Below are 13,221 nucleotides of genomic sequence, written 5' to 3' on the forward strand. Positions count from 1 at the left end.
TGAAGTCCTGATCCTGAAATTTGGCTAAGTCTGGAATGTCCTGATCCTGAAATTTGACTAAGTCTGGAAACTGAAAAACCTCAAAAAACTAGATTTTGCAATATAACTCCTGGAGGTCTGAAACCACTCTCAAACATCCTGAAAGTATATATGGAATATAACTTAAAGTATAAGTGACATTTCCTATAAAAATTATCCTGTCGGAGAGTTCGAAAAGTCAAATTTCGCTCCTATCCTTCACTGAGGATCCAGAGCGCATAGTGCTCCTGTCCCTCTCCAAGGGACCAAGGCAAAGTGCTCCCGTCCCTCACTGAAGGACAAAGGCGAAAAGACTTATTGGAGCCATTCCTGACCTTGTTTGGTTAAATTGAGACATCAAAGGCATGGTGGAGGATGAAATGAACATGATAAAGCATCCAGACTTGATTGAAAACAATGAAATGATGAATTTTTTGCCTAGAAGGTAAAAAGTGCTCCCGTCCCTCACTGAAGGACCAGAGCACTTTTCTTTATACGCAGAATTTTAGACCTTTCTTGGACATTAACTCTTATTCGTAGCGTGAAGTAAGATGAAATCTTCCCTAGCAAAGGAATTTCGAGGTGAAAAGTGAGACATTTTGGCTTAGAAGGCAAAAAGTGCTCCCGTCCCTCACTGAAGGACCGGAGCTTGAATTTCAAATTTGCACTATCTTTGCAAGGTCAAAGTGATTTTACGATTTGAAGAGGTCAAGGGAAGCATGTTTTGTCCATTGAATATAATTTAAGTGGTCTACAAAGGAGTAAATCAACCCAAGTGACAAAAGTGCTCTTGTCCCTCACTGAAGGACCATGGCACTTTTTCAAGTTTCTCCTCTTTGTTTGATATTTTATGGCAAAACTTGACTTGGATGGGAAGGACGAATGATGTTTTATGCCTTAGACGCAATTGAGAGGTTTAAAGAACAAAGAAGTATGCCAAGATGTAAAAAGTGCTCCCGTCCCTCACCAAGGGACCAGAGTGATTTTCCAAAAAGTGCTCCCGTCCCTCTCCAAGGGTCCAGAGCGATTTTCCAAGAAAGTGTAAATTTCTTGCAAAGACAAGGCAAGTTTGTGATTGAAATGAATGGAAGAGGACATGATTAGCCCATTGAAGATAATTTGGGAAGCTAGCAAAGGACGGATAAGCTTGAAGTTGAAAAAGTGCTCCTGTCCCTCACTGAAGGACCAGAGCGCTTAACATGTTATCTAGCCTTTCTCACCAATTTTGGACAAATTGAGGCCAAGGCGCAAGTTTGAAAAAGTGTTTAAAATGCCTTGAAGTGGAATTGAGATGTGAGAGTTGCGAATTTTGATGACAATTTGCAAAAGTGCTCCTGTCCCTCTCCAAGGGACCAGGGCAAAGTTTCCAAATATGCCCATTTGCCTTACATTTTGAAATGCTATTTTTGTTTCCAGGACTCAAGAAGGAGTGAAATGTGATATTCTACGCCTTGAGGATAATTTGAAGTTGATGTGATCAAGAATTTGTACAATGGACTCAAAAGTGCTCCCGTCCCTCACTGAAGGACCAGGGCGCTTTTTATGAAACAACAAATTCCCTCCGAGATTATGCTAAGGCAAAGTTGTATGAGATGGGAAGGATCTTCTAAAACATGGTGAACGAAGGTTTGACTTCAAAAAATTGAGAATCCTAGCCTAAAAATGAAAAAGTGCTCCTGTCCCTCTCCAAGGGACTAGAGCGAAGTTAATGGCATTCATTATTTTTTACCATATTTGGGTGTTAATATCCTCCAAATCGCATTAGATGCCAAATTGCTAACTTTGGAATATTTGAAAAAATTAATTAAATTGGCATTTAATAAGGACCAGGGTGCTTTTTATGAAACAACAAATTCCCTCCGAGATTATGCTAAGGCAAAGTTGTATGAGATGGGAAGGATCTTCTAAAACATGGTGAACGAAGGTTTGACTTCAAAAAATTGAGAATCCTAGCCTAAAAATGAAAAAGTGCTCCTGTCCCTCTCCAAGGGACTAGAGCGAAGTTAATGGCATTCATTATTTTTTACCATATTTGGGCGTTAATATCCTCCAAATCGCATTAGATGCCAAATTGCTAACTTTGGAATATTTGAAAAAATTAATTAAATTGGCATTTAATAAATTAATTTTGGGCCTCAAAAAATTGAATTTCTATTATAAAGGCATTTAAAATTAATTTTTGTGAAATAAAAAATTAAAAGTTGAGCGCACAAGGCATTATTTTGTCTTTATTTATCAAGTCGGCCTTCTTCTTAGTGTTTTTTATATTTTATTTTAAGACTTATTTGCTAGGTCAGCCTCTTGGAGGAAAGAAGGTGAGCGCTCTATATAATAGGGGGGGCATTGTTTCAAGTTCAAATCATTCATTCATCCCTTCTAAAGTGCGAAAGTGTGGAGACTAAGGAGGGCGAAATCCATCTTGAAGGCTATTGGAGAGGCGAATTTCTTGCTAGATTGGAGGATAATTTCCAGATTTTTTGAAGACATTTGAAGGCGAATTTCCAGATCTTGAAGAAGCTAGTGGAAGGTGGAGTTCTTTTCCAAGCTAAGGGAGGTGCATTTTATCCAAGGGAGAGCTTTGATCTACACTTTGCCTAGCAAAATTCATCTATTTTTACATCATTTCTTAGAGTTTAATACTCAAGGGAAGGTATGAAGAATTACTTTTTTGAAGATCTCATTCAAGACTTATTGTGATCCCATTGCAATTCTGTAAAATCTAAGTCTTGAAAATCCAATTTCCAATCATGATTAATTTGAAAATGTGTAATTCTTGATTTATCATGACTTTTTTCAAATTAATATCTTAAGTTTTACCTTTAAAAGGTCTTAAATTTCATGCTTTGAGGTTTGATGCTCAAAAGACTAACTTTAATATTTTGTGTAGGTATCAAATGGAGATCCCGGAAGTTGGAAAATCAAGCCAGATCAAGGACGGTCTCCTCCAAGAAGATCAAGCAAGGACAAGGGCGACCTCCTCCAGTCTAGCATCGACAAGGACGACCTTCTTCAATCCAGCCTAGCATCGACAAGGGCGACCTCTTCCAATCTACCATTCCAAGGCGAGGTACATCATCATCCTGCAAATAAAGGACACAAGGAGTTAGAGAAAGGGTTCGTTGAAGAAGCAGATAATTCCAGATGAATTAATTAAAGCTAGCTTCTCAATAACATCAAGTTGAATATCTACCAAGTTACAAGTGTCAGACGAGGTGGCATCCCAGTCATCACTCCTCCAGTCAAATTGATCCACCTCAACAATGTCCAGATTCAATGTACCTAACTCATGGGAGGTGGCACAAACTTTGATGTACCTACCCCAGCTATCTATTGGTGGAATTTTCCAGAGAGGACATGTGTCCAAGCAATACAATTATTTCATTGGTCAAGCATTAAATGTTATGTAATGGTTGTAATAAACCCTAATTAGGGTTTTCATTGTAAAATCTTGGCCATTGATCTCGAATTGATCTAAGCCATCAAATTGTATTGAGGGCACTATATAAGCCCTGGCATTTCATTTGTAAAGGCATATAGAGGCAATAGTTGGAAGCAGTTAAAAGACAGATAGAGAGTAGTTAGAAGGTGATTAGCTAGTTGATAGAATAGCAATTAGAGTAGAGTAGAGAGAGAAGGCAAAGATTGTTGCCAAGATGTTGTTGTAAGAGACTTGTAACTTCATTGAAGAAATGGTGACATTTATGGGCCGATTCGACAATTTGCATGGTCTTTATACTTCTTATATTTGATTTCATGTTATTAGATGAATGGAAGAAATGTGCTTGATTGATGGTGAAATTCGTATATCCATACTACTAGCAGTTTGTTGATTGCAGACTTGCCTTGTGTAGTCAACTGGAATCATTCAGCTTAAGCTTAACTTCAGTTGTCGCTTCTTCATTGATATGCATCAACCTGATGGTGTCTATGCTTGCAGTGATGATTTGAACATCATAAAGCTTTCCTTCGAAGATCGCACTAACCTTGTGGAGATGGTCCAGCGATGTCAAAACAAGACTTAGTTAGAATTTCATCAAAGATCATTCATTGCTCCTACATTCTTAGTATTAGGATTAGATCCTCTCCTCGTCCTCGTCTTTTTTTTCTTCTTTTTTTTTTAAAAGCTAGTAAGATCCTGTGTTCCAGCAATATTCAAAGCAGATCAGACGTTCAATCATCAAATGTAAGTCCCCTTATGAAACAGCATTCACAACAACCACTGGTGCTTATCCACACGTAGAGACCCTACATCGAAGAACCTTGGAGTCATCCTGATTGATCCTTTTTCGCGACATCTTCAGCAATCAGAGGCTTTATTCAAGAGAGGATAAGGTACCCTTGGGTATTTTATTCTGTGTTTGATAGTGTACAAAATACACGTCAACACATCCCAAAGAGGAGGGATATAAAAGAATCATTCTAGCGTTCAAGGGGTGGCATGGACTAAGAACTAATCACAGCAATCAGCGAACAAGGAACAAATAATCAGAATCAGAAACGTGTAAACAATAGACACATATTTAGGATCAAACTCTCACTAATCTGATTCAGACCTGTTCTAATCAGCATCTAATAATCTGAATAATAGCTCTTGTGGTAAATATTTAGCTTATGCATTAATTGTCAATGCTTATTTCTTATATACATATATGTACGATTGGATTTAAATTGCATGTCTGATTAATAAATCTGTTTGTAAACCCCCATCATGTATGGAAGGAAGGAGGTGTATGGAAGAGGGGAATCGTGAGAATTGCCATCTAGGTAGGCCACCCCGAATGAATGACCATGTTGCCTGCCATCGGAGACAAGAGAGCCAAAGTTCCGCTCTTGGTCTTCTTATATACAGATATGTATGATTGGATATAAATTGCATAAGTCTAATTAATAAATCTGTTTGTGAACCCCCATCATGTATGGAAGGAAGGAGATGTATGGAAGAGGGAATTCATGAGGATTGTCATCTAGGTGGACCACCCCGAATGGATGACCATGTTGCCTGCCATCGGGGCCAAGAGGGCCAAAGTTCCACTCTTGGGCTTAGATAGGACAATCAAGAAACACCCATTACGATCTCCTCTCCGACACTACAATGATGGCTATTGACCTTAGGAGTTGAGGCATGGATAGGGGAAGTAGGTACAAGCACCCCACTGAGTAGGCCACCCCAAGTGGATGTCCATGTTGCCTGCCACCAAGGCTGAGAGGGCCAATGTTCCGCTCTTGGGCTTAGTGTGGGGTGGCTTTAGGGGGACCTATCATGCTTCTTCCCCCATACCCTAATATGTTTGAATAGTAAGAATTAATATAGATATTGTATGTGTTGATTTAAAGATTATTATATGTTATTATCTAATCCTAATAATGGTAGATATATATATGTACGTGAATCCTTGGTCATGGTTGCAGGATCTAAATCCAAAACCTTATTGTTTAAAGAAGATATTTTACTTGATAAAGAAGCTAACCCTGACCCTAACTTATTGCAATGGTGATTCTAGGGCACTATCTGTTAATTTTAGGATCAGATTGATAAATATAGATAGCAATAACTGAAAGCAAATCAATGTGCACAAGGAACACCAAGAATACCCTAGGAGAACCTCCCTCTTGGAGGTGAAAAACCCAGCTATAAATCTCAGATCTTATTATGCAATAATCAGAAGTATCTTTACAATATGACTTCAACACTTGAAGCAATCAGAACCAGCAAACTATGCACAGTAGAATAATGCCTTCAACCTAGGATGTACACACAATGAAGAACTTATCTCCAAGAATAGGATGTATGCTGTTACATGGAGGTTCGCTGTCTCAGAGATGGAATTCGCTGCTCCTAGGGTGAAGATCACTATCTTCAAGGATAGTTCGCTGCCTTAGAATAATGTTCGCTGCCTTCAAGAACAATTCGCTGAGTTCTGCTGCTGATCATAGATGAATTCGTTGAATGAATGATATATTTGTACAATGATTGATGCCTTGTATTTATAGGAGGCTTAGCCTTTTAACTCTTCCAAGTCGGCTTAAATGAAGAACATATTAATTACAATTTAATCCTTTAAATTTGGCGCCAAGACTAAATTAGTTTCACACATTACAAATGACCCCAATATGGATCAGCTCCAACACGTTACAGCCTCCATATGTTTTATTATGATTATTGCAAAATAGGACATGACTAAGGCCAAAGGCCAATTAATCATTCAAACGTGCTAGGTCAGCCCTAGAAGGGATCCGACCTAGCTACAACATTAACACTCCCTCTTAGCTAGGGAGGGAACCTTCTGAAGATCTGAGTCACATAGTGACAACCACCATGGCTACTCCCAGAGGGTGGACCCATCATGGCTACACCCATGGATGGAAAAACAAATGAACACAAGTGCCCATCACACAATTGTGATGTCGTCATCTCAACATGACGTTCACCGTAGCTACTCCCAGAGGGTGAATAAGCACAAGTACTAAATCATGACATCCACCATACCTACTCTCAAAGGGTGGATCCACCATGCCTACTCGCAGAGGATGGAAGAGGGATTTCACCTCAAACTTCTCCCAGAGAAGAGTGCATTACCACCATGCCTACTTGCAGAGGTTGGTTCCACCATGCCTACTTGCAGAGGGCGGAACAAGGGCTTTCACCTCGAACTTCTCCCTCAGAGAAGAATGCATCAACAAGGGATTGCACCTCGAACTTCTCCCTCATAGAGAAGAACTTATTAACAAGGGATTGCACCTCGAACTTCTCCCTCACAGAGAAGAAATGCATTAACCAAATCTTCATGATGACATGGCTCCCTCTGAAGCTGGAATATCAGGCTCCCTCTAAAGCTGGAATGTCAAGCTCCCTCTAAAGCTGAAAATGTCAGGCTCCCTCTGAAGCTGAAATGTCAAGCTCCCTCTGAAGCTGAAAAAAAATGACATTTCCTCCTTTTAGAACAAGAACCCTTTTGAGTTGACATTTGACCTTGGCTCCTCCTAAGGTGTCCCTATGTCAACTTCCGCAAAAGAAGCTAGAGGAGTAGACCTAGATTTGCACTCTCGAGCAATGTGGCCATACTTGTCACACCTAAAACATTGAATTTGAGATAAGTCCTTCTTTTTCGGAATAGGATCTGGACCTCTGTCTCTATCCCTCTTTCTTCTTTTGCCTCTTTCCATAGAAGTGTGTGTAGCAAGGACTTGATTTTCCACATCATAATGATTATGGTCAATTCCTCTTGATATCGACCTTGACTCTTCTTGAATACAATCAGCACGAAGGCGATCAAATTTGGGAAATTTGGATCTCCCACTTGTGCCTTGGATAAATGGCTCTCAAGAGTGAGGAAGGCCATTCAACGCTAGCATGACAAGATCCTTGTCCACAACTTCATCTCCAATGGCGCTAAGCTAATCTCTCAATTCTGCAATCTTCATGAAGAAGGATATGACTGATTCTCCCTTTGCCATCTTGACTTGGTGAAGTTGTTGTCTCAATGCAAGTGCTCTACTTGTGTTGTTGATTTCATACATCCCTTCCAATGTCTTGAACATATCTTTGGTTGAAGACATCTTGAAGATGATAGGAACAAGATGATCCTTCACGGGGTCAATCGGGATCTTCTTGGCTTTGACTGCATTCTTCTTGAATTAGAGTTTCTCTTCTTGATCTTCAGGCTTAGGCTGATCTTTTCCTTCTACAAACTGAAGTAGATCATTCTCTTCAAGTGCAATAAGGACTCTAACCTTCCACGAAGTGAAGTTCAAAGCTCCGTCAAATCTATCTTCGACCTTTAAACCGGTCACCATCTTCAATGCTGGAAATGGCGTGAAGAAGTAGGAGCGTTGCTATCACAAAGTCTGATCACAACTGAATCAACCTTAGCTCTGATACCATGTTAATTTTAGGATCAGACTGATAAATATAGATAGCAATAACAGAAAGCAAATCAATGTGCACAAGGAACACCAAGAATACCCTAGGAAAACCCCCCTCTTGGAGGTGAAAAACCCAGCTATAAATCTCAGATCTTATTATGCAATAATCAGAAGTATCTTTACAATATGACTTCAACACTTGAAGCAATCAGAACCAGCAAACTATGCACAGTAGAATAATGCCTTCAACCTAGGATATACACACAATGAAGAACTTATCTCCAAGAATAGGATGTATGCTGTTACAGGGAGGTTCGCTGTCTCAGAGATGGAGTTTGCTGCTCCTAGGGTGAAGATCGCTATCTTCAAGGATAGTTCGCTGCCTTAGAATAATGTTCGCTGCCTTCAAGAACAATTCGCTAAGTTCTGCTGCTGATCATAGATGAATTTGCTGAATGAATGATATATTTGTACAAATGATTGATGCCTTGTATTTATAGGAGGCTTAGCCTTTTAACTCTTCCAAGTCGGCTTACATAGAGAACATATTAATTACAATTTAATCATTTAAATTTGGCGCCAAGACTGAATTAGTTTCACACGTTACAAATGACCCCAATATGGGTCAGCTCCAACATGTTACAGCCTCCATATGTTTTATTATGATTATTGCAAAATAGGACATGACTAAGGCCAAGGGCCAATTAGTCATTCATATGTGCTAGGTAAGCCCTAGAAGGGATCCGACCTAGCTACAACATTAACACTCCCTCTTAGCTAGGGAGGAGACCTCCTCAAGATCTGAGTCACATAGTGACAACCACCATGGCTACTCCCAGAGGGTGGATCCATCATGGCTAAACCCATGGATGGAAAAACAAATGAACACAAGTGCCCATCACGCAATAAAACAAGCCCATTGCACATAGCTAAACCAATCAGCATCCCCAAAAAAGCAACTACACATTAAATTCATTGGGCTGGTTGATTTAGTAGATAAGAATTGCAAAAAACAAAACCAAATTCTTCTGAAGCCCTGCCTTGAATGAGAATATTTGTTGGGGTATCAACCATTCCAAAATCAAATACGGCTTTAATGTGATTCTTAGTGCACCCTTCTCTTGAAAGGGTCTCATGCATGAAGAGTTTTGAATAATTAGGGGTAGCTACCAAATCATTATGGCACAAATGCGGTTCACAGTTATCGATATGATTTATTGTGAATTCAATATATAAATTAACATGAAAATCCCTCCCTGCTCACCTTGAAGCAAAGTTTGATATAGAGTCAATACCTTTAGAGGCAGAAGCTTATATGTGACGTATGTTGGATTTTTTAAAAGGTAGGGGTAAAGTTAATTGTTTAGGTCACTGCCATGTGAGACACCAATCTGGCATATGATAAGCTTCTTGTTTTCCACTTACCATATAGCTAACCAAATCTTCTACTCTTTATCATGACCAACTTCCGAAGTAAATTTGAACTTGCCTACTCATTTATACCCGACTTACCAAATGTATTTCCAATTTGATAATAAGTGCTGTAGGTAGATTTTAGTTCAGGGATGTTAAATACACTTGAAGCCTTCTTCGTTTGCATGGATGTAGCCTTGTATGAGCCATTATGCCACAACTTCCTTTTGAGTAATATAAAATGCCAATTCTCAAGATAAAATAAAAATGTTAAATAAATTACAAAATAAGGACTCAATATAAACCCTAATCAGCATTTAATTTCAAAAATATTTAAAAAAATTGAAAAATAACGCCTCACAGTAAACCCTAACCATCATTTAACTTCAAATACAGAATTGGCTTACAGAAAACCATTCCCAGTCTCCCAAGTGTGAGAGAACACCAATTGATTGAGTATAACGTGTGATTAAATTTTAAATAAAATATGAGTTCAATGAGGATTTATTTGCCTCGAAAAGGAATTTGTAACAAGGTATAGTGCCAGCAAATAATTCTCAAATATGCTATTTGGGCTTGTTTACTTTTCTAAACAACTTGGGACTTTGAACTAGATTAAAAGAAGAAACAGTCAAAAAAGAACAAAATCGTTCACCTCTCTGCGAGAAAGTTCGGCTTTCCAGGCGGCCTCGCGCTCGGCAACTTCACGCTCACGCTCCTCAATATAACTCTGCATCTCCCGCTCTTTCATTATCCTGTCTTGTATGTCTGCTTCCAACGCCTCCTTCAGCTCCTTCACGAACTTATCCACTACGGCCTTTATGCGCAGAGACATCGCTTCAGGAGATTCGAACCTGGGATCTGCCTGACTTTCTCAAAATCCATACATACTGGCAACCATGTCGAGGAGGTTTGAGACTCAAGCTACTGTCCACGTTGGACAGAGGCGAGAGACGTTGTGAAGGGGTTTACTGTCCAAATGGTCGGCCAGCTATGGAGACGCCAGCTGGCAAGCTGTGCACCGCTGAAGCTCGTTTTGAAACACAGACAGAATTGTATGTAGGGACGAAAATCCTCCCCTTATGTGACATGCCCAACTACTACACGTTAAATGTCGTTTCTAAATCATTTCCAATCACAATTTAATTTTTGTGAGGATATCTTTGACTTCATTGGTTTACACCTCTTACATCACCTCATGATAGATAGATAGATCAATCCTAATTTGAAATTAAGGATTTATTATATATTTAATATAATATAATTAATAAATTGATAAGAGAATGGCATGAGGACAATTCTTTTTGAGATACTACTAGCAATCGCATCTTGGTGTGCAATGGTTATGTCAAAAAGTTCAATTAGGAATTTTTTTGGTCTATTGTTTGCATACATTTGTACAATGCAAGAAGTGAATTGCTTGATTCAATATAAAAAATATATATACGAGGTCAATTGGTAAGCTATTGTCTCTTTGGAGACATTTGATAAAATTGGTAGGCCATATAGCAAATGATGTTGTTTGTGCAACAAAGGTCTCAATGGACAAGTGATAGCTTTAAATCAACTATGCATCCATTTCTAGGAATACAAACATGATTGAAAAACCTCTAAATCAAGAAGAAGATGGAGATAGTTAAGAAGATAGAGATAATGAGGAAGAATAAATATAAATGGAGATGGAAAGGGGCATGGAGTGAAGGAGAAGGAGAGGTAAAGAGAAAGAGGAGAAAGGAATATATATAGATGGGAGAGATAAATATAGAGAGAGGAAGAGATAGAAAGATAGAGATAGAAATGGGAAGTGATATATATATATATATATATATATATATAGAAAGATAGAGATAGAAGTAGGAAGTAAGTTAGCTATATATATATGTGTGTGTGTGTGTGTGTGTGTGTGTGTGTGTGTGTGTGTGTGTGTGTGTATATATGTATATATACATATATACATGTATATATATATATATATACATGTATATATGTATATATACATGTATATATGTATATATGTATATATATGTATATATACATATATACATATACATATGTATATATACATATATACATATGTATATACATATATACATATGTATATGTATATATGTATATATACATATGAATATGTATATACATGTATATATATGTATATATGTATTGTAAAGCGGAAAAATCGCGATCGAACCCTAGTTGTTCTCCCTTCTTCCGACTCCGAGGAGAGAGAAGGGAGGTTCGCTAGGATTCGATGGTTTTTCACTTAGGGGAGAGACTTTACATTCAAAAGAGGGGTTGAAACTCATAAGATCCAATCCCACACAATGTAAGATTGGATGCTAAATGAATTTCAAGGGTTAGGAAAGCAAGGCTACCTTCTTTTGTAAAGAATGTTGTTAAGGAAATTAAGCTAAGAATACATAGAAAGTCATAAAGATTCGCTTATAAACTGAGTTCGGGTTATAGGATGAAGCTGCGGACCTGGAATTAGCAGTAGAATGTCGATACGGCGTTGTCCTGCAAATTTGAGCAAAAGTTGTCGGGACGATGGCGCCCGGCACCACGGTCCTCCGAAAAATCCGCGAAACGAAGGGGGATCTGTTCGTCTCTGCACAAGGATTCCAAATCTTCAATCTCAGCCGCGTACCTGCAACCTACACACAGAAAAGCGAAGACGATTGGGGGGTTAGGGATTAGGGGTTTGCCTTTAGGTCAAACCCCGATTTTGGAATTAACCAAGAAATGAGCAAGTGCTGTAAATGTAAATGACTGTAATGTAAAACAAGTACTAATACCTTGTTCTAAGGATGTTTGTATCCTTATGTGTGAAGGTTTAGATGTTGTATATTGTAGTAGCATGTAGTAAGTGATCTCCTCTTCAATGGTTGAATCCTTGACTTGAATGCAACACTTAGCCTTGAATGGAGATTTGAAATGATCAATTGCTTGAAGGAATGCTTGAATGCTTGAATGCTTGAGTATAGTTTCCACGCCTTTTCCATCATATCGAATGAAAGAGGAAAATGTAGTTTATATACTTGTCATTTAGGGCTGATAGACTGATTTTCCCGACCTTAGGCCGACCAGGGAAGTTAATTTTCAAATTTGCAATCAAAAAGACCCGAGCCCCTTAGGAGATCGGGCCCAAAATAGGACCCAGGGACCAGGGCGCTGGGCGCTCTGGTCCCACCTCCCGGGACAGCAGGGTGCAAGGAGGTTCAGGCCAGGGTGCTTGAAAAATGCAGTTTTCAGTGTCGTGAGCAAGTTTCAGGGTCTCCATTCAGGTTGCGTGTTGCGTCGCCATAGTGAAGACCGAAATGCAGTCGAAATTGCAAGTGTCGCAATTTTAGGACGCTACATGTATATATATGGAGTGAATAAGATAGAAGTAGAGATAATGAGACAAATAGTTATAAATTAAATTAATTCTAATTACTTTTAATTATTATTTGTAATTCCATAAAAAGACTGTATAATAGTTTATATAAGTTTCAAACTTAAATATAAATTAAAGTCGGGCCTATTTTTTTTTTTGGTCTATTGTTTGCATACATTTGTACAATGCATGAAGTGAATTGCTTGATTCAATATAAAAAATATATATACGAGGTCAATTGGTAAGCTATTGTCTCTTTGGAGACATTTGATAAAATTGGTAGGCCATATAGCAAATGATGTTGTTTGTGCAACAAAGGTCTCAATGGACAAGTGATAGCTTTAAATCAACTATGCATCCATTTCTAGGAATACAAACATGATTGAAAAACCTCTAAATCAAGAAGAAGATGGAGATAGTTAAGAAGATAGAGATAATGAGGAAGAATAAATATAAATGGAGATGGAAAGGGGCATGGAGTGAAGGAGAAGGAGAGGTAAAGAGAAAGAGGAGAAAGGAATATATATAGATGGGAGAGATAAATATAGAGAGAG

General features: G+C 38.5%; 1 protein-coding gene across 1 annotated transcript in view; it reads right to left on the minus strand.

The window, feature by feature from the left end:
* The window catches only part of LOC131032187 (uncharacterized), a 41,696-nt gene extending 31,320 nt beyond the window's left edge, over positions 1 to 10,376 (minus strand). Inside the window, exon 1 of the mRNA XM_057963125.2 lies at positions 9,950 to 10,376. Within this exon, the coding sequence (XP_057819108.1) occupies positions 9,950 to 10,129 (180 nt within the window). The 5' untranslated portion in view covers positions 10,130 to 10,376. The remainder of the gene's footprint in view (positions 1 to 9,949) is intronic.
* Positions 10,377 to 13,221: the final 2,845 nt, after the last annotated feature.

The sequence above is a fragment of the Cryptomeria japonica genome, chromosome 4 (genome assembly GCF_030272615.1).
Source record: "Cryptomeria japonica chromosome 4, Sugi_1.0, whole genome shotgun sequence".
Lineage (NCBI taxonomy): Eukaryota > Viridiplantae > Streptophyta > Pinopsida > Cupressales > Cupressaceae > Cryptomeria > Cryptomeria japonica.